We start from the raw sequence: 26,415 nt of genomic DNA on the forward strand, positions 1-26,415 counted from the left end.
ATGAAACACAAGGAGACAAAACGTAGCCTACACAGACAAAAAAAAAAAAGGGTAACCCTGCTGTTAAAGCTGCTCAAGGGTCAATACAGGAAACTGTTTTTTGAATCACTACTGCCACATGTGGCCGAAAAATGAAGCTGCACATTCCCTTCTTCAGTATACACTGAGGGTATGATGGCACATCCAAGACAGAGGGTGGGAAATTCGAACCCGAATCCAGTTTGAAAACTATTGGCCAGAGGATTCCAGGAGTACCCATTGTGGACAGCTAAGGTGTTAATCTCCTAATTAGAAGATGTTTGAGTCATAAATGGTCAAATAAAAAGGCAATTTGGGCAAATTCCTCCATATAGCAATGTGTATGAAAGCACAATGGTCACTACAATAACTATACGATTAAAGTATTAAATGAGAATTTACTGAAAAGCACCCATTGAAAATCAGACAATGCTTTTGAATGAAACGGCTGGGTACAAATGATGGTACCTCTATAAAAGATTGAAAATAATTTAACCATTGGGACATGTTAAAATAAGGTATGGCCCCTAGGTAGCATCACAGGTGTCTTCAAACTTGTAAACAGTCTGTTTATCTAAATGGTGAATATGACGCCCATTGATTGGATGCGAGTCTCCAGTGCCTTTTACAGATGTTTATTGCACAGCTAAAGACATATAAAAAAGAGACAAACAATGCATTTATTACAAACATAGCATTGCTTAACATGTAAGCTAACGATAATAATTCAAAATACTACTGACTACTTTGGCCTGCTCTCAGGCAATCATCACAGTCATGAATGATTTAACAGCTTCTTATGCCAACTTTGTCCATTTGCTCAGCTTTTGCAAATGAGGAATGACGACTAAGAGTAACCAATTTGAAAGGAAAAAAAGCCGCGTAGTCAAGCGTTTGTCTATTGCTGCGCAAAACTTTTGCAGCAGTTGTAAGCCCACAACTTCCTGTGTGACATGTCAAAATAAAAGCATCGTATTTGAAAAGGTAATAAAGATGGCAGTAATTACATTGAAGTTTTCCCACATCTGGCACAACATGAAATCGGAGATAATGGAATATCAAGACCATCATCATACTGGTAATGGTATTTTTTTTTGCAAAAGAGCCCTTTGCACAGGAAAAAAAGCAGTATGTGGTATATAAAATACAGTATTTCTTTGCTTCAAACCCTTTATTGTTGGTGAGGATATGACTGGATCTTTTATAAATTGAGAAATGTATTATCAAAAATGAAATATATCAAGAATGCATATTTTGCACATATGCTTTTGTCCCTGTCTAAAATTGAATTTTAGTCATGCAGGAAGTGTGTGGTCCCACGTGGCCTTGATAAAAAAAAATTGAGTCCCTGGTATATGTCGTGCACAGAATACGCGTATGATTCTTGTAATAACAGGCAGGGACGGTTACGATTATCTTCCATGAGCGCCACCGAGTAAAAGGGCACCCCTAGTGGTGAAAATATTCCCCTGTTCATTCTAGTCCTGTCTTTCGTTTTGCGGCTTCAAAAGAGGCACTTGGAATCATAGAAGCCGGCGTGGTCCACCTGGACATCATCTAAGCTCTTCAACGTGCAACACGGAGCACAGGAGGAGGCTCCTCTTCCTCCTCCTTCCTCATTGAGGCCACTGCCCGTCTTCTCCCGCCCGCCCTGCTGTCTTCACCAAGCGGAATGTGCTGATCGCTCCTCTCGCTTAAGCAATGATGATATCCGTCGTGTCCACCGTGGAGAGCCTTCCCAGGGGCACGGGGACCCCGGCGCCGAGCATGTACCAGCGGATCAGAACGGTATTGAGCAGGTAGGACAAGACCGCACTAGCATCCTTTTTTCACATCCACTCCACGCTGAGCGGCGATCGAGTGACAGTCACTGCGGACGCTCCTTTTGTTTCAATCTGGATCATCACCTGTCACGTCTATTTGCTGCGAAGGTTCAGCGTGTGCAACAGATGTTAACACGGACACGTTGCGGACACGTAACGTCATGCGCGTGCGGTGCAGGCGTTTCACGCACGCACACGTTTGCACGTGCAGTCTCGCCTTGTTTGAGTTGTCAACCTGCACATTTTGGTTGTGGAAAAAACGGCCACCGTCTTTACAAATTAATTTACTGTACACAAACTTGTTTCTGAACACTTGCACTAACCAGCCCAACCTCTTTGAGCCCACGCGTGAACGGCTATACACAACACAACTCCTCTCCGCTTTCTTACCATCTGCTCTTTTATCACTGGCTGCTCTTTTCTGTCCTCAGGCTGTTGGACAGGCTGCAAGCTGTGTTTGAAATCAGTATATCAGGCCCGTGGTAGTGTATGTGCGTGTCATGTAATTTAAGTGGAGACAAAAAGCAAGTGTTTCTGAAATAACTTATCACTTCCATGCAAATTGGTGAAGAATGTTTTGAAAATAATTTACCACATGAGAAGGCAGTGATCTGTCTACAGTGTGCAGAGATTATATTTGTATACTTTTTATTCCATAGCCGTTTTCTGCATTTAGAGCACAGCTGTGATTAAAATCACATTCTATCACAATCATATTTGTAGTTCCAACGTACGTTCTCACCATGTTTCCGTGTGTTTTAGCTGTACTCTATACAGGACCAGACTGGGACTCATTTTTAGCCCTGGAGTTTCAGAGCTCAGACCGGCCCACTTTAGTTCACATTTTAATGAGCATAAACAATTATACAGTTTGTGTATCGATATAAAATAAATGAGTATTCCCTCCAACGATATTCATATTGCATTTTATCAAAAATATATGAGCACAGTCTTTGTTTATTTGAACAAGTAAGTGAACATAAATGGGCAAAAAAAGACAAAAATAAACCAAATAAGCAAATGTACGTTAAATGGGGTACGACATTTTACACTTCACAAGACACACTTACCCAAAAAAGTTAAACCAGCAAGACTACGGCAGCTAGCACTGTACTTCCTATTAGTACTCTTATTTTGAAATGTGTTCTCACTTCTGGGGCACTACTGACCTAACTGACGCTAACTTGGAGAGCAACGGTAATCGTCGGCTTTCCCATCATGCTTTGTTGCTGTTACCAGTAACTCTTGTGATTGTGTTTTGCCTCTTTTATGTGTTATTTTGGTACAGACAAGGTTTAACATAGTTTATATTGTTTAATGTTTCTATTCGTAGATTAAAGTTTTGCTACTTTTGATATTAAATTATTGTAACCCGGTGACATCCTTAGTAACAAAGGCAGGCAGTCAGTGCAGTCAGTTATATGGGAAGTGCTATATATGGTAACGAATTTAAGTGCATTGTGTATGTTCTGGGGTTACCATTTCTGTTTAGAACTCTTACGTGAATGCATTACAGGTCTTGCGAGAGGAGAGGAATGAGACATGCGGTGTGCTAGTGTAAATTTTCTTCTGCTAGCCTTGTGAGTTGTGGTAATCTGTTTTCTGGCATCTGCGTTTTTGTTGAGAGGAATAAAAGGGTGAAATCCCAACATTTGCTGGTGGCGTTCTTACAAAACGTTACGATATAATACAATGGCCTGTTAGGTTAATTGGAGTTACAGTTGATGGACAATGAGACAGTCAATATAAGATGACGTGATATTATTTACTTTCCTGCGTGCCAATTGTTGCCATTACAAGTAGGCTATAGTGCATCTCCATCACTGAGCCTGATCGCATATAAAGGTCAATTCACTGTCAAAGCTGTGATATGCATCTTGATACGCTATAACTATTGCTGAACAATTTTGAAAATAATCTTATTTGTTTTCCCCCTTTACTACTGCAATTGCAATTTAATAGGGCCTATGCAATAATTTTTTTCAAGGTCCTTCGTCTGGTCAAGGTCCTTCGTCTGTATTTTCTTTAATGTAACCCTAATATGTATTACAATAAACAATGTCAGATTTATTATATGTAAATGTTTTGGTTTTATAGGTTAGGCTTATAGCAAAATAAAGGAAAATGAACCATAAATTAACTCATTCACTGCCATTGACGGCTATAGACGTCAAAAATTAATTTGAACTACTGTATTTCTATTAGCTTAACATTTTTTCTCACTTTTGTTAACAAGAGTATGAAAAAAAATATTGTACATTTAGACCAGATATAAAATTTGTGATTAATCATGAGTTAACTATTAAAGTCATGCGATTAATTACAAATAAAAATTGTAATCGCCTGACGCCCTAATTTTAATAATCTTTTCTTTTTTTGAAAAAAGATTATTTAAAAAAAGAAAAGATTATTATTAAAAACATATATTTTTAAAGATTTTAAAAAGTAAAGAAAAGATTATTATAAATTATGTCGTCAAGCGATTAAAATTTTATTTGTGATTAATCACATGACTTCAATAGTTAACTCACGATTAATCAAAAAATGTATATCTGTCTTAAATGTACAATAAAAACTTTTTTCTAGGTTTTTTATACTCTTGTTAAAAGTGGAAAAAATGTCAAACTAACAGAAATAGTTCAAATGAATGTCTAAAGCCGCCAATGGCAGTGAATGAGTTAAAATGAAAAACAGTTGTTTTTTTAAATCTACTTAACTTAAAGTTGTTAACTAACCAATTTGACTTGCAGTTCACTATATGGTAACCTCATAAAATTGTACCAAACAAGTGTGGCCTAAACATTAGTCAATAAGTCATAAATCAGATTACCACAATAATTCAAAGAAATCTTAGGCTTTTTTACTTGTATGTAAACATTTGAACCGCACTTCTTTAGCACTAAATAAATAAATAAATACATTGATTAAGCATACATTTCTATAATACTCGCTTATTTATATACGCTTAACTGACCAAAACGAAACAGTTTTTTTTCTCCCAAATTGCAGCCTTTGTGAGTCTGTTTAGCTTACTGCTAACAAACAATGCAAAAGCCATAGATAGGCTAATGAAATGTATCAGTGTTGCAGTGTTACAACACTTTAAGCAACATATATTTGCATTTTATGTGGAGCAACACATGTTGACAGATAATATAACAATGCTCATCGGCATATATTTTTTATCCTTTACAACAAATGATTAATTATGTGTAGCCAACTTCTTCACTCCGCAAACCAGGACGAAGCATAACCTCCCAGTTCATGTCACAGGTGGAGCCTTATTGCAGGACACCGGGGCAAAGCACCTATAGAAAAAAAATAAACATCTACAATGTCTTTTGTCTTACACAAGATGTTTTCAAGAGCTGCCAAAGATGATCATATATGGTGTTTACACTTCATTTGTGAGTACATATGTAAAAATAAAATGTATACAGTCTGTGCATTTAACTTTTTTCAGTAGATGCCAGTGATAAAACAATATTTTAGCTAGTTCAAGTTCAAACCGTCATGTCAGCCTGTAGTTACCTCTGCGCACACAGGATGTCCACTCACCTGATTTCCGGGTTGGTCACATGTTCCACATAAGGCCCGTGACTGTAAGTTCAATGAGTCAGTTGTGAAACTCTTTTTCGTGTGTGTCTATGCCTGTATTATAGTGAACTCCAGAAGGAGCAGCATAGTGTCCATTGAACTGAAGTCAAGTAATGTGCCAAAAACTGTTTAATAATTGTTTAACTCATTCAAACCCAAAAACATATAAATATGTTTTTTAATGCCTTGTCCTTCACTCCCCAAAACCTATTAATACCTTCTTCTTTTTTTTAAATACTTTTTAATACTAGGACATACAGAAGGCTTTGATGCAGCTTCTGACCTGAAGAGGTCGCTTAAAACAATGGTAGTTATTACAAAACGGACAGCTAGTGGCAGCAGAGTATAAGAGATCAGCCAGGGCCATGTTGCAACAAACTGTTTTTGCCAGTGTTTTCAACAGGTTTGTGAATATTGATGAAACTTAAATATATTCTAATGCTAATTGCTGCAAAGCAGAAACAAATACAAATATACATTTTTTCCTGATGAAAGAAGAGACTCTAAAATCCAGTGAAACAGCCGGGAGCGAGGGCGGTTGCTTCAGTGAAAATGGCTGGGAGTGAAGTTAATTATATCATAAAAACATACAGTGTGGTTTTATAAAGTACAAAATTATAGGGTTCTATTTTTCTGTTAAAAAATAAAAACAAACCAAAAGCACAGGCTCCCTACCCACCAGCTAGCGGAGAGTGAGAGGTTTACTTAATTTAATGTCGAACTGCACTAGCTGGCTTCCCTTACTCCTAAGTTCAGGTGCTTTCTGTAGTAATTTAATTACTTGTGCTGACAGTGCATATGAGCACCATGGGAGCCAGCTAGAGAGCTAGCTAGCTAGCTCCTGGGGCTAAAGCCAAACTGTGGCAGGGTTTTTACTTTCTGGACCTAGATTTGCCACCTCTAAATACAAATTAAGTGAAAAAGAAAATTTAAAAAAAGATAATACCCTGTTTGTTTTTTATCCATCTTGGGGGCAGCCATTTTGCCTTGGACAGCTACTTGTCGACTAAAAATGACATCACAGGGCCTAAGGGGTCAAGTAACGATCGTCAAGGCTCACCTGTTTTCTACGTTTGTTCATGCCACTGCACTTTCTCAATAAGAAGAACACGGAGAACAATCTTGTGAACTCGCATTACAGGCTTTCTAAGGATGCACGCGAGAATGTTGTTAAATGTACCCCCCATGGCTCCTTATCTATCCATCCATCTAATTTCAATACTACTTATCCTATTTGATCACTTAAGTGTGCACTCGGAGCAAAGTTTGTACAAACAGTGGAAAAACCACTAAGAGGTTAAAGGATGTTGAAACACTAAATTAGGGGATATGACCATGGTAATGGCAATGACATTATTCTCTTTGCTTCAAGACAGTGTTGTTGATAAAATTACAAAACTATATTTAAAGTGGAAGTCAACCTTAAACATTTCTTGACAATAATATGTTATATGTGACCTCACTAGTCCAAACAAAACATTCTGATTAATATTACATTTCTGGAATAAAAGTTGTGAAGCCAAATCCAGCCATTTTTATCCATCTCAGGGGGCGGCCATTTTGTCACTTGCTGTCGACTGAAGATTACATCAATGTTGCTCAGGTCTCAGGTAACAACCAGTCACAGCTCAGCTTCAGAAAACAGGTGAGCTGTCATTGGTCGCTGCCTGAACCCTGAGTAACATTGATGTCATCTTCAGTCAACAGCAAAAGGCAAAATGGTCGCCCCCTGTGATGGATAAAAATGGCTACATTTTGCTCCTTAACTCATATTACACTAACGCAATATTAACCAGAATACCATATTTAGACAAGATAATTGTAAAAAAACAAAAACAACAACATTTTTTGGGGTAGACGTCACCTTTAAAATCAAATTATTCCAAATATCTATCTAAATCTAAGAGAATTTAATGGCTACTGTGCTTGAGTCAGGGTGAAGTTGGTGCAGATCTTATCTTGAAATAAAACCTAATAAAGGTTTATTCACTCAGAAATTCTAAGTACATTTTACAAGGAGAGTCAGTTAAGAATTTCTGAGTGAAAAAAAACATTTTTTCAAGTAAATATCACTCCCCATTTTTCATTGTAGTAGAATGCAAATAACTCAAGTGAATCTAGAACTTATTTTCCTTTCGGCTTTTCCCTTCAGGGGTCGCTACAGTGAACCAGTTGCCTCCATCTAACCTTGTCCTCTGCTCTCACACACCAACTATCTTATGTCCTCTTTAACTACATCCATAAACCTCCTCTTATAACCTCCTCTTTGGTCTTCCTCTATACCTCCTGCCTGGCATTTGGAAACTCAGCATCCTTCTGCCAATATACTCACTATCTCTCCTCCGGATATGTCCAAACCATCTCAGTCTGGCCTCTCTGACTATATCTCCAAAGCCTCTAACATGTGCTGTCCCTCTGATGTACTCATTCCTGATTCTATCCATCCTGGTCACTCCCAAAGAGAACCTCAGCATCTTCATCTCTGCCACCTCCAGCTCTGCCTCCTGTCTTTTCCTCAGTGGCACTGTCTCCAGACCAAACAACATCGCTGGTCTCACCACAGTTTTATAAACCTTTCTTTTCATGTGAGCTGAAACTCTTCTATCACACATCACACCTGACACTTTTCTCCACCCGTTCCCCTTGCCTGCACAAGCTTCTTCACTTCTTTTCCACACTCTCCATTGCTCTGGACTGTTGACCCTAAATACTTAAACTCCTCCACCTTCTTGGTCTCTTCTCCCTGTAACCTCACTCTTCCACTTGGACCTCTCCCATTCACACACAGACACTCCGTCTTGCTACGGCTAACATTCATTCCCCTCCTATCCAGGGCAAACCTCCACGCCTCTAGCTTCTCCTCCACCTATTCCCTGCTCTCACTACAGATCACAATGTCATCAGCAAACATCATAGTCCATGGAGATTTCTGTCTAACCTCGTCTGTCATCCTGTCCATTACCATAGCAAACAAGAAGAGGCTCGTAGCTGATCCCTGATGTATTCCCACCTACACTTTGAACTCCTCCGTCACACCTACAGCACACCTCACCACTCTTACAGTCCTCGTACATGTCCTGCACCACTTGAACATACTTCTCTGCTACTCCAGACTTCTAAACCACAATTCCTCTCTGGGCACCCTGTTGTAAGCTTTCTCCAGGTCTACAAAGACACAATGCAGCTCCTTCTGACATTCTCTGTACTTCTCTATCAACATCCTCAAAGCAAATACCACATCTGTGGTACTCTTTTTTGGCATGAAACCATACTGCTGCTCACAAATGTTCACCTCTGCCCTCAGTCTAGCTTCAACTACTCTTTCCCATAGCTTCATTGTGTGGATCATCAGCTTTATTCCTCTGTAGCTGCCACAACTCTGCACGTCTCCCTTGTTCTAAAAAATTGGCACCAGCACACTTCTCTTCCATTCCTCAGGCACCTTCTCACTATCTAAGATCCTGTTGAACAACCCAGTCAGAAATTCTACTGCTTCCTCTCCTAGACACTTTCATACCTCCACAGGTATATCATCAGGAGCAAGTACCTTTCCACTCTTCATCCTCTTCAATGCCCTTCTCACTTCATCCTTACTAATCTTTGCTACTTCCTGGTCCACAACAGTCACCTCTTCTATTGTTCGTTCTCTCTCATTTTCCTCATTCATCAACTCTTCAAAGTACTCTTTCCATCTTCCCATCACACTAGTGGCATCTGTCAACACACTTCCATCCATATCCTTTATTACCCTAACCTGTTGCACATCCTTTCCATCTCTGTCTCTTTGCCTTGCCAACCTGTATAGATCAGTCTCTCCCTCCTTACTATCCAACCTAGCATACAAGTCATCGTAAGTCCCTTGTTTGACCTTTGCCATTTCTATTTTCACCCTACGCTGCATTTCCCTGTACTCTTGTCTACTTTCCTCAGTCCTCTCAGTGTCCCATTTCTTCTTAGCTAACCTCTTTCTCTGGATCCACTTCTGCACCTCCTCATTTCACCACCAAGTCTCCTTATCCCCTATCCTTCCAGATGATAGACCAAGGACTGTCCTACCTGTCTCCCTGATCACATTTGAACACATTTGTAGTTGTCCAGTCATCTGGAAGCACCTCCTGACAACCCAGACCCTGTCTTAATTCCCTCTTGAAACTCATACAACACTCTTCCTTTTTCAGCTCCCACCATTTTGTCCTCTGCTCTGCCTTTGCCGTCTTTGTCTTCCTCAACACCAATCCTTCAGATTACACCATCTACACAAGATGTAGCCTACCTGTGTACTCCTACCTCCAATCTTGTAGGTCACCCTATGTTTCTGCCTCTTCTGGAAGAAAGTATTCACGACAGCCATTTCCATTCTTTTTGCAAAGTCAACCACCATCTGTCCTTCTGCATTCCTCTCCTGGATACCAAACTTGCCCATCACCTCTGTTTCCTGCACCAACATGTCCATTGAAGTCTGCACCAATTACAACTCTCTCACTTCTAGGGATGCTCTGCATCATTTCATCAAGGTCCAACCAAAAGTTTTCCTTCTACTCCAGCTCACATCTTACCTGTGGTGCATACCCACTAACAACATTGTTCATCATACCTTCGATTCCTAGCTTGAGGCTCATCACTCTATCTGACACTCTTTTTACCTCCAGGACGTTCCTAATAAATTCCTCCTTCACGATAACTCCTACTCCATTTCTCTTCCTATCTAATCTGCTCCTAAACTTCTAGCTTTACTCCCTTTCCACCTGGTCTCCTGAACACACAATATGTCCTCCTCTGCATCATGTCAACCAGCTCTCTACCTTTTCCTGTCATAGTTCCAACATTCAAAGTCCCTACTCTCAGTCCTAGACTCTTGGTGTTCCTCCTATGACCACACCTTCCTCCTCTCCTTTTTCAATCAACAGTAGTCCAGTTTCCACCGGCACCCTGTAGGTCAACAGCACTGATGGCGGTCGTTGTTAACCCGGGCCTCGACCGATCCGGTTTGGAAGTCATATATTTGATTCGCATGTTTGATTTGGCCAAAGTTTTTACGTCGGATGCCCTTCCTGACACAACCCTCTGTATTTATCCGGGCTTGGGACCGGCACAAGAAAACACTGGCTTGCGGCTACATCACTTAAGTAAATTCACTCAAGTGAATCTAGAACAATCAATTTAAATTGTATAATTTGCCCGTGTGGGGTCATTTGAATGTGATCACATATGGGAGTGTGTCACTTGGTATAAATTGTAAATGACACGATGGAATCTGTCTGCAGCAGACGTGGCAAATCCAGGTCCAGAAAGTAGAACCCTGCCACAGTTTGGCTTTAGCCCCTTGTGCTAGCTAACTAGCTCCCTAGCAGGTAACCAAGCACCCGGGGAGCTAGCTAGAGAACTCGCTAGCTACCACCTGGGGCTAAAGACAAACTGTGGCAGGGTTTTTACGATCTGTAACTGGATTTGCCACCTCTGGTCCACAGCTAGCAACAGAATTGGCTGTAAAATTAACTTTCACATATAACAGTGCAAAGTCCCCAAAGCTACCGTCTGGTAGCCTGGACTAGAGGAAACTGGGCTGCCCAGAGAAAACTCACATGAACTTGTCAAGAATATGCCATCTTCTCAGAAAAAGAACCGTTACCTATTTGACAGACACACTAACCACATCTTTGTTTGTTTTTAAATCCCCATTATAACTAATGGAAATTCATCTGAATTAATATGACAGTAGTTGATTGCGGAGGTGTACGTCTCTATATTTCTCCTGCCCCCTGCAGGGATCTGCTGGTGACATTGGCCTCAGGGCAGGTCCTGTCCTTGTTGATCTGTGCCATCGGCCTCACTAGCAAGTACCTGGCTGATGACTTCCATGCCAACACACCAGTGTTCCAGAGCTTTCTCAACTACATCCTGTTGTTTCTGGTCTATACCACAACGCTGGCAGTCAGACAAGGTACACACACTACGTTCTAAATTGTTTCCTTTTCTCTTAACTGATGTTTGTTTCTATGTACTTACCTTGGAAATTGTAATATTATCATAATCTGCAGGGTAGGAAATGCACACACAGTTTCTTCAAATTATTCATTGGTTGTTACAGTGTGATGAAGCAGCACTGCAGGAATATTATGTTACTCACTATTTTGGTTTTAAGAATAATAATAATTCATTTATTTTATAGGTGCCTTTCAAGACATTCAAGGTCTCCTTACAACACAATAAATTAAAAAAACACTACAATAAAATAACAAAACATAATACATAATTAAAAATAGCGAGTACTTAAACAATGTTAAAGTGAAAAGGCAGTCCGAAAAAGGTATGTTTTAAGTCTGGTTTTAAAAAGTGTTAATTAATTAATATTACGGATGTCAGGTGGTAGTGCATTCCAGAGACGGGGAGTAGAGTGGCTGAAAGCTCTGTCCCCGACAGTGGCCAGGCCGGCAAAAGGGATGGAGAGGTGGAGGCCAGATGAAAATCTGAGAGAGCGAGAAGGTGTGGCAATGTGAAGAAGGTCCGTAAAATATGGAGGAGCAAGGTTGTTTATGGCCTTAAAAGTGCAGCTCAGTATTTTGTATTGGATGCGGAAACCGACAGGAAGCCAATGAAGTTTTTGCAGGACTGAAGTAATGTGTTGCATGGAAGGGGTCCTTGTAATAATGTGAGCAGAAGAGTTCTGGAGAAGTTATAATTTTTTAAAAAGTGATTTGATGGGGAGACCAAACAGAAGAGAGTTACAATAATCCAGGTGAGAAGTGACGAGGCTATGAACAAGTACAGCAGCAGTGTGGGGTGTGAGAGATGGGCGGAGACGATTTATGTTGCGTAATTGGAAGTACTGTATGCAGATCGGGTGATGTTGTTTATGTGTGACTGAAAAGAAAGTGGGCTGTCAAGGATGACACCCAGACTTTTAACCTGAGGGGAGGAGGAAACAGAAATTGTCAAGTGCAATGGAAAAACTGTCAGTTTTGGCTAAAGTAGATTTAGTACTTATCAATAGGATTTCAGTTTTGCTACTGTTAAGTTGAAGAAGATTGGATGAAAACCATTGTTTGAGTTCAGAAAAGCAGTCAGTAAGGAAGGAAGGAGGAAGAGTGGCATTGGGTTAGTAGAGAGGTAGAGCCGGGTGTCATCTGCTTAACAGTGAAAATGTAAATTGAATTTTTGTGAAAGATATTGCCAAGAGGTAAGATGTAGATAATAAAGAGGAGGGGGGCCAAAACAGACCCCTGGGGAACACCAGGATAGACAGGGGACAGATATTATTTGAATGATTTCATTTGAACAAACTGGCAGCGGCCGGACTGGTAAGAACTAAACCATTGAAAAGGTGTAAAATCTGTAATGCCAATGCTGTGGAGTCTGGTCAGGAGGATGGTATGAGAAATTGTGTCAAAAGCTGCTGTGAGATCAAGGAGAATAAGAATGGTGAGTAGGCCTGAGTCGGCTGCTAGAAGGAGGTCGTTGGTGATCTTAATGAGGGCAGTTTCTGTACTGTGGAGGGGCCGGAAACCAGATTCGAACTGTTCATAAAGATCATTGGAGGTAAGATGGGAGTGTAGTTGTGAGGCAACAGTTTTTTCCAAGACTTTTGAAAGAAATGGAAGGTTTGAAATGGGACGAAGGTTATTGAAATTACTGGGATCTGAACCTGATTTTTTCAGTATTGGGGTTATAGCTGCAGTTTTAAATGCTGTTGGAAAAATACCAGTGGAGAGAGATGGGTGAATAATGTTGGTGATAAAGGGGATTAGAGACGAGAGGCAGGCTTTAACCAGAGCAGTAGGAAGGGATTCAAGCTGGCAAGTAGAGGGTTTGGAATGACAAATGATTTCTGAGATGTGTGAAGCGGAAAGCAGAGTAAAACTTGACAATGCATGGATGGATGAAACAGGAGGAGGCACTAAGGACAGACTTGACGAGGGGAAAGAAAGAATCCAGTTCTTTTGTGCAGGCGTTCAAGTTGGCGTCCTTTGGATTTTACCTGTCGCAGAGCAGGAGTAAACCAAGGTGAAGAAATGGTAAAATATACTAATCTGGTTTTTAATGGCGCAAGTATATTGAGAAGATGATGGAGTCTTTAAGCAATGAATTATCATTTGGCTGTTGCCACGTTTCGGTTATGCAGAGAAGATCCATCTAATGGTCAAGGAGGAAATGCTGGACGAGATGTCCCTTGGTAGTGAGAGCCCGGATGTTAAGAAGACCATGGTTAACGCTGGTGCTATCTGTGCGGAGTGTAATGTTAGCTGGCTTAGCTAGGCTGGCCAGCATTGCGTGATCGACTCGCTGGCCAGTGTTACGTGACGGGCGTCGATTATTGGACCAGATGGATTTTACTGATGTGGTTTCATCGAAGAGAAAGTTTCAACAAGAATCCCAGTGGATGTATCTTCGGCGAGGCTGATAAGCAACGTCTGGATGGAGGTGGAACACCAGTGGAGGCGGCGGCGGTCAGGACCGCCGAGAGCGGAGTCGGAGAAGGTCAGCAGCGGAGTATTAGAGAAATGCAGTCGCAGGAGTGTGGATATAAATCAAGACTATCAAAACAAAAAGACTCCACGCTTGCACTCTGGGAGTCCACATGGTTGTGGAAAAAGAAACTTCGGAACGTAGGAGGAGTGGGTCTGCAGACTGGCATCTCCCGTGAAGGCTACTCGAGTCAGCAGGTAAAAACTTCCAAGCAATAACCTACCAATCCCATAGGATTAATTACAGTAGTGCAGGAAGACCGAAAATAGTTTAAAATATCTCACAAAATAATAAATAAATAAAAATCATAAAAAGACGTAAATAAGCCGGTAAGCAGCGGCAGCCAACCGGAACCTATAAGCGATGTATGCAAATAACACTAGGAGTATACAAAAGTACTAAATAAACAAAAGTCCAAAACAACAAGCGTTAAAGTACAAACAAACACACTATTTTGGTTTTATACAATGATTATGTGAGTCTCAAGCAGGGTTATTATAGTTTTGGGATTTTCATTTTAGTTAGTTTTTATTTTGTTTTCAGTTTTTGTTTTTAAAATTTAGTTAGTTTGAATTAGTTTTCACGGTGGTTCTGTTAGTTTTTATTATGTTTAGTTATTTAAAAAATGCTTAGTTTAAGTTTAGTTTTAGTTAGTTTCAGTATTAGTTTATTTTTATTTTTATGTGTAATACTTGTGCGTAGAGGTGGCAAATCCAGGTCAAGGAAGTAAAAAGGCTCATGCATTAAATAAATTACCAAAGACTAAAACAAAAATGTATTTTTCTATAATTATAGTTAGTTTTAGTTATTTAGTTATGTAAACATGAAATGTAGTTTCAGTTGGTTTTCGTTTTTTTTTAAAGCATTTTAGTTTTTATTTATAATATAATATATAATTTCGTTAACGAAATTGTTTTTTGAATTTTTGTTTTCGTTTTTCGTTAGTTTTCGTTAACTAAAATAACCTTGGTCTCAAGACTGCTGTAAAGGTAAGGAACAAAACAAAATGATACATCCATCCATTTTCTTAGCCACTAATTCCTCACAAGGGTCGCGGGCGTGTTGGAGCATATCCCAGCTGTCTTTGGGCAGTAGGTGGGGTACACCCTGAACTGGTTGCCAGCCAATCGCAGCAAAATGATACATTACTCCATTTAAAACGGAATGTATAACATTTTAGAATGCGTCAATATTCTCACTCATTTGTGTGTCTCTGTCTCACCAGGTGAAGGAAACTTGTTGGCCATTTTGAAGCAGCGCTGGTGGAAGTACATGATGTTAGGTTTAATAGACATCGAAGCCAACTACCTGATACTAAAAGCTTACCAATACACCACACTGTCCAGTGTACAGGTATTTGTATTGGTTGAATGTAAGAATCATATTTATGTGGCATTTACTGACCTTACTGACTGCTTTCCAAGTAGAGAAATTCAATAATGTTCTCATCGTCTCTGGAGGAGCATTCATTTTGGTGATTAAGTGATTTATTACTGTGTGATTAATAAAGAAACACACTAGGTGTTGAGGAAAATACATGCAGGATGAGGCTACTATTTTGCTGGGCTAAATGAAGTTTATTGCACTCGAGCCTCAGCCAGATCGAGATACAATATAGTGCAAATGTTTTGGGCACCATTAGATTGAATGTTTTCGCAATGCTACAGTAGGCTATATTGACCTGTATTGATATTTACACTACCACACATACCTGTGCCAAAGCCACACTTTTAACAAGAGCCAAGCTTATATTTATACAAGCCTATATTTATACAGTGCTTTCAAACAGCAGTACAGTAACTATTTATTTATATATTTATTTTTAAAGGTGGGGAAGGAAAGGAACAGGCTACTTGGAGGACACACTATACTGTATTTTTTTGATTACACATCCACAATTTACATAAGGGCATGGAGTTTTTACAGGCACAATACCATAAATAGTCCCGATCAAACTTAATTCAGTGCTTACTATTTCATTTAACTTACTTACCTATCATTCAAGTTGTTATGCTGCAATTTCAAAACAAGCCATAATAATTAATTTAAAGTGAATGCATTTCTTCACACAAATTATTTATTTACTCTACAGTATTTATTTTTATTAACATTTTAGCATTGCTTCCAAGGCAATTGTAATGAGAAGTGATGTGCAGTGTCGTTCATGACTGGTGAGGCACTACTCCTCTGGAGTCAGATATAAAAATTAGAGGTGTCAGGTGATTAAATTTTTTTTACTGTTATCACAATTATTAATCGCATGACATCATTAGGTAACTCTTGATTAATCGCAAATGTTATACTATCTGTTCTAGATGTACAATAAAATGTACAATAATTTATATATATATATATCGTACTTTTATTTTTTAAGAGTAAAATAATTGAGAGTAAAATTTTCTCTACAAAATGTATTGTGTTGATTGAACAGGTCTGGAGGTGATCAGTCTCGTGTGTGGCCAGTGAAATTAAACTCAGTTTTCCAAAAAATGTGATTGGCCACAGTTTATTCAAAATTTAAAAAGGTGCCACACAGGTCCTGTAGCTTTATTTATTTATTCATTTATTTATTAAATCACCACTTAATAGCTGCCTTTTTTTTCGGTTATCTTGTCCGATATTTACAATTGTTTGATGAGCTTAAACACTAAAATGGGTAAACTGCAAAAAAGAGAAAAAAAGACGTTGAGAAGAGGGAAAATACTTTTTCATGGCACTGTAAATGAGCAATATCACACATGGATTGTATGTGCAGACATGTTTCTTCATTGTAGTGGGTGCAATTTTATGTCTAGCAAGCAATCATGCCAATGACAATGATGCCTACATCATATAATGTAGTGGTTTTACTATTTATTTATTTACCTGTCTTTTTTATGGTCTTTTGTCTCTCCTCTTCTTAGCTGTTAGACTGCTTTGTTATCCCAGTGGTCCTATTGCTGTCCTGGTTTTTTTTATTAGTCAGGTACAAGGCTGCCCATATTGTGGGCACACTACTGTGTCTACTGGGTATTGGGTGCATGGTGGGGGCTGACGTCCTACTTGGTCGGCAGCAGGGCCTTGGTGAGTAACACACAAACACTGTATCAACTTACCATCGTTTGTTTGACTTTGTCAATCATGAATTTTATTTATGGAGATGTTGACAATGTCGTTTTATTGTGAAACTTTTGGCAGACATACAGTTGTACAGTACAGTATAGTACATTGGGTAAAACTGGTAAAAACACTTCTACTATATTGTTTGATGACTAAGGAGAACCTTATGGCCTTTTAGATAGTTTTTTTTTTTACAACTTTATTGTGATTTTTTTTTATATATATCATGCATACATTGCAGCAGAAAATGGCTCTTTCAATGTATGCATTTCTCCACTGTTTTAATTAGAGTAAACAAGGAGTCATCCAGGGTTTAAAAAATAATAATGGTAATGGCAAAAATAAAACAAGTCCAAATGTTTTTGTTTTTTTCCCCTCATACTCTTCTGTCTAGGGGATCAAAAGCTGTTTGGTGATTTGTTAGTTTTGGGAGGAGCAACTTTATATGGTATCTCCAACATCTGTGAGGAGTTCATAGTGAAGAACCTAAGCCGCGTGGAGTTCCTGGGCATGATGGGTCTCTTCGGCTCATTTTTCAGTGGCATCCAACTGTGAGTGAATACATTTTCTGAAACCAACTACGCATATTATACCATTCACGCGCACTGCAATGTTTAATAATTTGCATCAATGATCTAGTCCAGTGGTGTCCAAACTCGGTCCTCGGGGGCCGGTAGTCCTGCAGGTTTTGGAGGTTTCCCTGCTCCAACGCACCTGTTTCAATCAACAGGATTGTTATCAGGCTTAGTAGAGCTTGCTGATGAGCTTCAGCTGTGTTGGAGGAGAGAAATATCCAAAACCTGCGGGACTACCGGCCCCCGAGGACCGAGTTTGGACACCACTGATCTAGTCTAATTGATTTGCATTGTGAGTTGAAGAAAAATACTTGAGTGAGCAATGGCGCCTATACCAAATTTTATATGGCACCCTCCTTCATCAATGATTTACACAGGCTTAAAAAATACATACAATTTTTAACATTGCCTTTAATTGATCAGATATCGCACAATATAAAATATAAAATTATATAATTCATTTAGCCCCTGGATTAAATTGTCTATATTGATTTCAATTTACTCCTCTCTCTTATATACTTTAAAGTAAGAGTTATAATAATTTCCTTTGTATTGACGGTGAATTTTCAGCCGATCTTTGGCGCCCCCTCATGTCCAAGGCACCCTCAGCATCTGCCTATTTTGCCTAACGGACGAACAGGCCTTGAGTGAGTAGTTCTCTTAATTTGTGTCTCCCGCAGTAAAACCCGGCTGTTTAACTCACAGTAGATTAGTCAAAATTGCTTCTAAATATGCATTATTTTGTTGACAATAGCACACATTTAACTCAATAACTTAAAAAGAGCTCATCAATTAGGCAAGCTAGGCAGATGCTAAGAGCGCCGTGGACTCTAGGGGACGCCAAAACTCAGGTGAAAAGTCACCTTCAACGTAATTAGGCTATACTCAAACGAATTATTACTATTAACTCTTAATTTCTAGTCTAAAGGAAAGAAGAGTAAATTGACATTTATACAAACAATCAAATAAGCAAAGAGCAAGGTGAATTAATTTGAATTCAGCATTCCTTCCTCCGCAAGCAGATTATTCTGGTAGTTGCACTTGGTTCCATGAGTAATAGTTCTTATTAAAGGACAATAAAAACATGCAAATACATTATTTAATGTTAAAATAAATAGTTACAACAACCATGAGAGCCTCATCTGTTGTGGAAAATATTAAAACATGAGTTAAACAAAGGCTAAGGCTGTTATAAAAGTTCGAAATGTGTATTATGTTTTTATTTCTACTTTACATTTATTTCCAATAACATATTTCTCGTGTGTTTTTGTGTGTGCATTTTTCTCAAAGTCCTAAATCTAATGCAAATGCACTTCATGCAATTTATTGGTAGTGACTCATGATGTAAGGAATAAAATTTGTTGATGAACTGCCAAATTACTGAATGTTTAACTAAAAAGAGACAAAAGTAAAACATTACTTGATAACTAAATACAGTTAATCCAGATAGATCTTCTGTGGATAAATTAATCTTTGTCAAGTGGAGAAGCTGCTCATATTTAAAATAATTTGATAACTAACTGTGAATACACTACAGATAAGAGATTTAAAGATATGCCCAATTATTATTACTACAAATGATAATAGACAATATTCCCTCCTCTGCCTGATTGGTATACTGCTCCCTCTCTGTAGTGAGAGGCGTACATTTAGGGATGTCACCTAAAAAATAACTTTGTAAACATATCAAAATGACCAAAACTATGCAGATCACAAGGCAGAAAACATTGGAGGTAAAATGGGAGAAATATGGGTCAAGCTATTGCGCCTTTTGATTTGTGCAATTTGGTGTCGCAACAGCCAGTCACTGGCATATTTGTGTGACAGAAATGAAAGAGTGAAATTAGTCAGATCAATCCATCCATCCATTAGCTACCGTTTATCCGTGGTTGGGTTATGGGGGCAGCAGCTTCAGTTAGGAAGACCAGACCCAGCTCCCCCGAAGGGATCCTAAGGTGCTCCCAAGCAAGCCGAGACCCATAGTCCATCAAGCTGTGCTGGGTCATCCCCATGGCCTCCTCCCGGTGGGATATGCCTGGAACATCTCACCAGGGAGGCATCTTAACCAGATGCCCGAGCCACTTCAAATGGCTCCTCTCAAAGTGGAGGAACAGCGGCTCTACTCTGAGCCCCTCCCAGATGCCCAAGCTTCTCACTCTATCTCTAAGGGACACCCTGCCAGGTCTGAGATTTAACCAGCCAGGCAAAGGAGCCAGCCGGGCTCCTTACATGGGAAATTGAGGTAGCCTGACAATTTCCCAGGTAGCCCAACCCTTTGATAAGAAATAAGGTCATTTTTTCAAGTCGTATCGTCACAAAACTGAAAATAATGCAGGGTTATAGTTAAGCCTTTTTGGGTGGTGGCCAAAAACCAAATTGTGATGGACCTGTCAGAACCAGCACTGTCCTTGCATATCGCTGGCTTGGTCCGATACCTCACATATCATAATTTGGCCAATTTAATATTTAAAAAAAATCTATACTATTAGTTGGTCACACATGTATTATTTTTACTAATTATTTACCATTAAGATAACTATAATAAGTAATAAAAGAAAATAATGATTCCTAAAGTAATAAAAGATAAGTTAAAAATATTGTATATTAAGTGTTGATTTCATCACATTTATTTATGAAATGTGTAAGGCCATCTGTAATTTCAACTCTGTGTGCAGACTATATGGACAGCCTGTAGAATACACAATAAAATTATTTTTAAAAACTAAATACATTAATAAACTGAAAGAAAAATATCTAGCGCCCGTAAAAAGTCTTATTCAAACTATGTGGTTGTACAAGCTTTTTCAAGGCAAGTGCAAGGAATTCAATTACATTCGATACAACGGTGAGTGCTTCAAGTATGTTTAGGAGTGCAGTAGCTCACATTTATCTAGAGTTTAACACAACCTGTGGTGTCGCAGTTTGAACACCGGGTAGCACACTTGGTGTCAGCCACGTAATGACGTACTTGTTTTCTGGCGTCTTCCTGCTAAATTAACCAGACACGGCAGGACAGGATTCAAGCACGTCTCGCTTTTATTTAACTCTCTTCTCGATCGAGGCTCGCTTGGTTACACCAAAAGTAATAATTCACAAAACAAATATAAGTCATTTGCAAGTAAGTAAGTAAGATATGCTTGGGTTTAGAACTGCTTTGGTTAAAAAAATAAAATTAAAAAAAAGAACAAAAACAAACGTGCAGGGTCCACAGATAGCGAACTTGTTGCACACTGTCAAGGCACAATCTGTGACTCATGCACGATCTGTGACCCGCATGCGCAGAAGATCAGCCATCTTGGATCACTAACTAGGGCAATTTAATAGGGCAAACACGTTCATGCACGTTTGTTTTTGTTCATTTTTTATTTTTATTTTAATCAAAGCAGTTCTGAACCCAAGCATATCTTACTTACTTGCAATTGACTTATATTTGTTTTGTGAATTATTACTTTTGGTTTTGTATTAAGTTTAGTGTTACATGCTGAAGTGTTTTGTGTCCTGCTCATGTCATGAGAGCAGAGGAGAGAGTGGTGTAACCGAGCGAACCTGGATCGAGAAGAGAGTTAAATAAAAGAGAGACGTGCTTGAATCCTGTCCTGTCGTGTCTGGTTAATTTAGCAGGAAGACGCCAGAAAACATCATAAACTCGAAACTATTTGTAGCCCGCCTTTTACTCAGCCTCCGGAAACGACAACATCTTAGGGTTACAATAGCATAGGGGTTGTTCTGGGTGAGGGGTGGGGGTCATTTAAAATACACACACTCACTGTAAAGTATAACAGTGCAGACTCACTGGAAATGTAATGGGGTCAAAAGTAAAATGTTAAGCTTTAACACGTATCAGATTAGAAGTTACTTAGTTAGTTACTTTTAATTCATCAAAAATCTATGAGTTTTTTTCATGTATCATTATTTTACGAACGCGCACTATAAATGTATTTTGTTCTAGTGTGGTTGCCGTAGTTAGCGATCCAAGTTGGCCGATCTTCGCGCCTTAACAACTCTAATGGGAAAAGTGAAAGTATGCAAGAGGTTTCGCGATACTAGTCGCAAAATCATGGTGTTTGAGCAGTGCTAAGTTTGTGTTGTAATATCAGCTAAACTGTCAATTTAGTTAACTAAAATTGCTCTTTTTTTCATTGACAAAAATTGCTCTTTATTTTAGTCAACTAAAATTGGATTAAAACTAAAAGACAATCAAATGACTAAATTATGACTAAAACTTTAATTAATATTAGTCAAAAGACTATAACTAAAACTATATTAAAATATCTTGTCAAAATTAACACTGCAGCAGATGAGATGGCACAGAAATTGTGCTCCACGAATTATGTGATAGATGAGAGAAAAAAATAAAGCAATTTTTGTGTTACAATTTCATCGCTTTTTGTCATTTTACGTTACCTTTGTGAGATAATCTAGAAAGGACATTGGGGCTGCAAGCAGCTTGCAAATTTTCAGAATAAGCAGACATTTATGTACATGGAATCAGTCCTCTGGAATGTGTCTGCTGGGTTGCAGGGCCATAATGGAACACAAAGAGCTGCTCAAGGTTCCCTGGGACTGGCAGATAGGCAAGTTTTGTCCATTTGCCTTTGTTGGAGTTTCCAAATGCTGCATGCAAATGCCATGTCCAACAAAGATCTATGTGTCACAGGTCTTCTCTATGTGGGCTTCAGTGCCTTCATGTTCAGCCTGTACAGCTTCATGCCGCTGGTAATGAAGAGGACGAGTGCCGCCTCGATCAATTTCTCTCTGCTCACAGCTGACCTGTACAGTCTCTTCTGTGGCCTCTTCCTCTTTCATTACAAGGTAACAGACATGCACATGCACACCAATATTCTTATTGAATAAAATTGGCATGTAAACATTTATATGGATTATGTTACTCTGATTATGACTTTATCTAGTTTAAGGTTAAGTGAAAAAACCTGTATGCCTGAACACAAAAAAATATATACACATTTTTGTGTCGGATTGGTTTCATTGTCAGTCATCTGCCATGTCCATATTTTTCATTGTATTTCATTTTTTGTGTGCAAACCTTTGTCAATGGAACTATGGCTTTTCATCTAACAATGAAACCATTATTTGAAAAGGAATCATGTTGCTAAATTGTCAAGTTTCATCTTGTCTGTTATAAGCAAGTGATAATTTAGTTGTTTGGTGTTGAATTTGAATTTAATCAAGGTAGACACGAGACATGATTGTCATGAATGTTATATGGAATTGGAGAATTTTTGAACCTTCTAATTCTGCTTTGTGCAAAAGCACATGTCATAACTATCAAAGGACACATACATACATACCGTATTTTCACAATCATATTGGGCGCAGTCATGGTAAAACATACGCTAGCTTAAGACATACGCTAGCATGCTTTCACACATAGCCTACTTAGCGTATGTTTTTAAAAAGGCAGCGGGAGCAAAACTGAGTTCAGTTGAACTTTATTGAAGTATTTAACAATGTACTCACGTTACTTTTGATCAACCCTCATCTACAAATCCCTCAAAACCCTCATCTTCTGTATCTAAAACAAACAGCTGATGAAGTTATCCATCAAACACGCCAGGTTCCTTCTCGTCATTGTCACTCTCGTTGCCGTGCAGTGTTGTGCCAAAGAATACTTACCCCCCGTAAAAAATTGTCCCGCGGGTACAATGCATGTTTTTCAATAAACACATGAAGAACACACGTGTCCCTTACCAAAAAGTAGTATACCGGTACTTTAAGTACATAATATAGAGTATACTTAAGTATACCTAAGTTTATTTTTCGAGTGTTCTTATTTTTGTACTAAAAGTAAACTTTAAGTAAACTCCTTGGGACTAAATTGCCCCATTTTAGTACACTTAAAAGTAGACTTAAGTATATTATAAAGTTAATTAATAAGTATACTAGCATACTTTGAAGCATACCTTATAGTATATTTAAGTACACTATTAGGTATGCCTACTCAAATATACTTTAAAGCAGTGGTTCTCAACCTTTTTTGAGTGATGTAACCCCTGTGAAATATATTTTCAGCCAAGTACCCCCTAAACAGTGCAAAGCATTTCTGATTTTATTTTATTTTATTTTTATTTTTTATTTATTTTTTTATTTTTATTTATTTTAAAACAGAGTGCTGTGCCATCATTGACTGATTTATTATTAAACTTCGTAACTTTATTTGTATTTATGTGGTCTCTTGAACTATTTAGAAATAAAATTACAAAAAAAAAGAATAAATAGATAATTTAATTATGCATACAAATTATTATCAACACAAAGTGTCATATTTTGGGATCATAGTAAAGCTCTGTTCTCAAAAAGAAACAATTAACTGAATTTTAAATAAAGTTCTCAAGTGATTTGACAGATGATTCTAGGTAGCATATAAACTGGGTTAAACTATTCTGGTATCGGGGAAGTGCTGATTTTTAGGACACTGAAATTTAATTGCCTACTGAATATAAAATGAATTTGATGAACTTATATTTAAATATATTTTAGAAATATTTACATATACTTTTTAAATATAATTTAAAATCTCATGTAGCCCCTGGAGTGCCATCATGTACCCCAGGGGTACTCGTACCCCCATTTGAGAACCACTGCTCAAGCTCAAGCACAGGTGTCAGAGTCCGGTCCTCGAGGGCCTGAGTCCGTCATGTTTTCAAGGTTTCTTTACTCCAACACACCTGATTCAATGATCAGGATCATTATCAGGATCCTGCAGATCTTGTTGACGAGCTTGAATATGAATCAGCTGTGTTGAACGTGGGAAAGAAACCTCTAAAACATGCAGGACTCAAGCCCTCAAGGACCGGATTTTGACACCACTGCCTCAAAGTATACTTGGTGGTATACTTAGATCCACAGTTTAGTTTACAACAAAAAGCCCAGTGATTAATTGACAGGGATCAAAACGGTGAACTCTGGTACCAAAGGGAGCGACCTTAACCTCTAGGCTATCCAGCCACATGGTATCCAGGGCTTTTAAAATAAATGTAACCTCTAATTTTGGTCCGTTACGCATTCACAGCAAGTGCCTTTTTTTGTTGTTGTTTTGTTTTTATAGCGAAGCCTCAAAAAAGATACACGGATATATTTTTTGTTGACGCTTTGCTTCATAAAGTACTTGCCCCCCAAAAATGGGCTAAATATGCCACTGCCACAGCCTATGTTAAATGGTTGTTCAACGTTTTTTGCCAACATTTCAGTCAAGTGTTTCAGAGTGAAAGTCAATGATCTAAAAGGTTTTGTTGTGTTTGTTGCAGTTTTCTTGCCTCTATTTGCTGTCATTCTTCATCATTATCTTGGGACTGGTGGTTTATTCCTCTGCGTCCACCTATGTGGTTCAGGACCCTCGAGTCTACAAGCAGTTCAGGAACGCAATCAACCATCGTCCTACTGACCCCCTTCAGCCCAGTCAGCGAATCTTGGAGCCATCTGTAGCATACACCAGTTTGGGCCCTGAGTTGGGGGAGGAGCCTACTTTACGTGTCATTTAAGACTGAAGACTAGTGTTGGATATGTGGGATGCAAACATATAGTTTTGCCCTTAGTTTTGTACAAAGAGCTGGTTCCAGTCTGTTGAGCAGGTAAAACTGGGTGATCACTGAACTGTAGGAACCAGGTGTTGATTTTATGAGTGTTACAAAGGGATAAGCCTCAGATAACCATGAAAAATCCTTGTACCAGAAAGAGATCGAATGTTATTAACTCAAGACTAGCCTCTACAGTGGTGAATGTAAATTATGAATGATCTATATAGTAAGTATAGTGTTCTTACATTCTTTCTTTTTAGCTCTTTGACTACCGTACTTTTTGTGCTTGATAAGCGTTCATAAACTGTGCTCCTGTTTGTGTATGGGTGCTTGATGTTTTTTTGTTTTTTGTTTTTACACTTTACATTAAAGCCATTTGCTGAAACAGATAGCCTTACAAATTAAGGCTATGAATAAAACCTTTGAATGGTTCAAAAATAAAAAATACTACTCACCAATGCTGTTCATCCAAATCAGTTTCTAGCGTCACTTTATTTCTAATTGCCCAGATTTTATTTGCTGTTTCAAATTCAACACATGGAAATGTTTAGCCGAATTTACTGAAAAGTGTGCTGTCCAGAAGCTGTGCTGCTATAAAGTGGTCACTGGTCACTCTTGCAAAATCTCTCCTCCACTTGAGCCACCACGGTATCACAAGCTTCTTTCATAACTGCTGCAGTGCCACCCCCATCCATTTCTTCAGCGCTGCCTCTCTCTGTTTCAGCGATGACATTTACTCTTTATCAACATATCTACCAGAGGTGGGAGTACGGCATTGTTTTGCAAGTAGGTTTCAAGTCTTTGGCCTCAAGTCCCGAGTCAAATCCAAAATCAAGACTGACAAGTCCAGAGTCAAGACTGACAAGTCTCAAGCAATTCACAAGTCCTACACTTTGAGTTTCAAGTCATTTTAACAACATTGTAGATTATATTACTTCGGGTGACCATCAAAGTAGGAGTCAGGGACCCAGGGAGTGAACCCAGATTGATGCAACAGATTGCCGTGTTTGCAATGTGTTACCAGTGAGTTTACAGCATTGCATTAACTATGCAGCTAGCAACAATAATTAGCCGATAAACAACTGACATTAGCTTATTAACCGTTCTTTGTGCAACTGCAGATGTTGAACGAAGTTTGAAGTTGCCTCTTCGTCAGTGATCTAATCTTGGACATACTGCAATTAATTTTTTGTTGACCACCTCATAGTTTTTTAGTCGTGCAATGGATCACAAAATTCATGGATCGGATTGTTGAAAAAAAAGAAATCAGATAAATAGCTCTTCTCTTCTCTCTCTCTTGTGAGC

At 38.7% G+C, this 26,415-nt stretch overlaps 1 protein-coding gene across 1 annotated transcript; it reads left to right on the forward strand.

Annotated features, from left to right (window-relative positions):
• Positions 1-1,363: 1,363 nt before the first annotated feature.
• On the forward strand, positions 1,364-25,583 carry slc35f1 (solute carrier family 35 member F1). The gene is made up of 8 exons (XM_077553231.1): positions 1,364-1,817; positions 11,204-11,379; positions 15,127-15,254; positions 16,805-16,964; positions 17,395-17,551; positions 22,097-22,149; positions 22,233-22,387; positions 24,841-25,583. Exons 1-8 carry the CDS (start codon positions 1,720-1,722, stop codon positions 25,072-25,074), a joined length of 1,161 nt encoding a protein of 386 aa, XP_077409357.1. The 5' UTR covers positions 1,364-1,719; the 3' UTR covers positions 25,075-25,583.
• Positions 25,584-26,415: the final 832 nt, after the last annotated feature.

This window comes from Vanacampus margaritifer, chromosome 19, assembly GCF_051991255.1.
Source record: "Vanacampus margaritifer isolate UIUO_Vmar chromosome 19, RoL_Vmar_1.0, whole genome shotgun sequence".
Lineage (NCBI taxonomy): Eukaryota > Metazoa > Chordata > Actinopteri > Syngnathiformes > Syngnathidae > Vanacampus > Vanacampus margaritifer.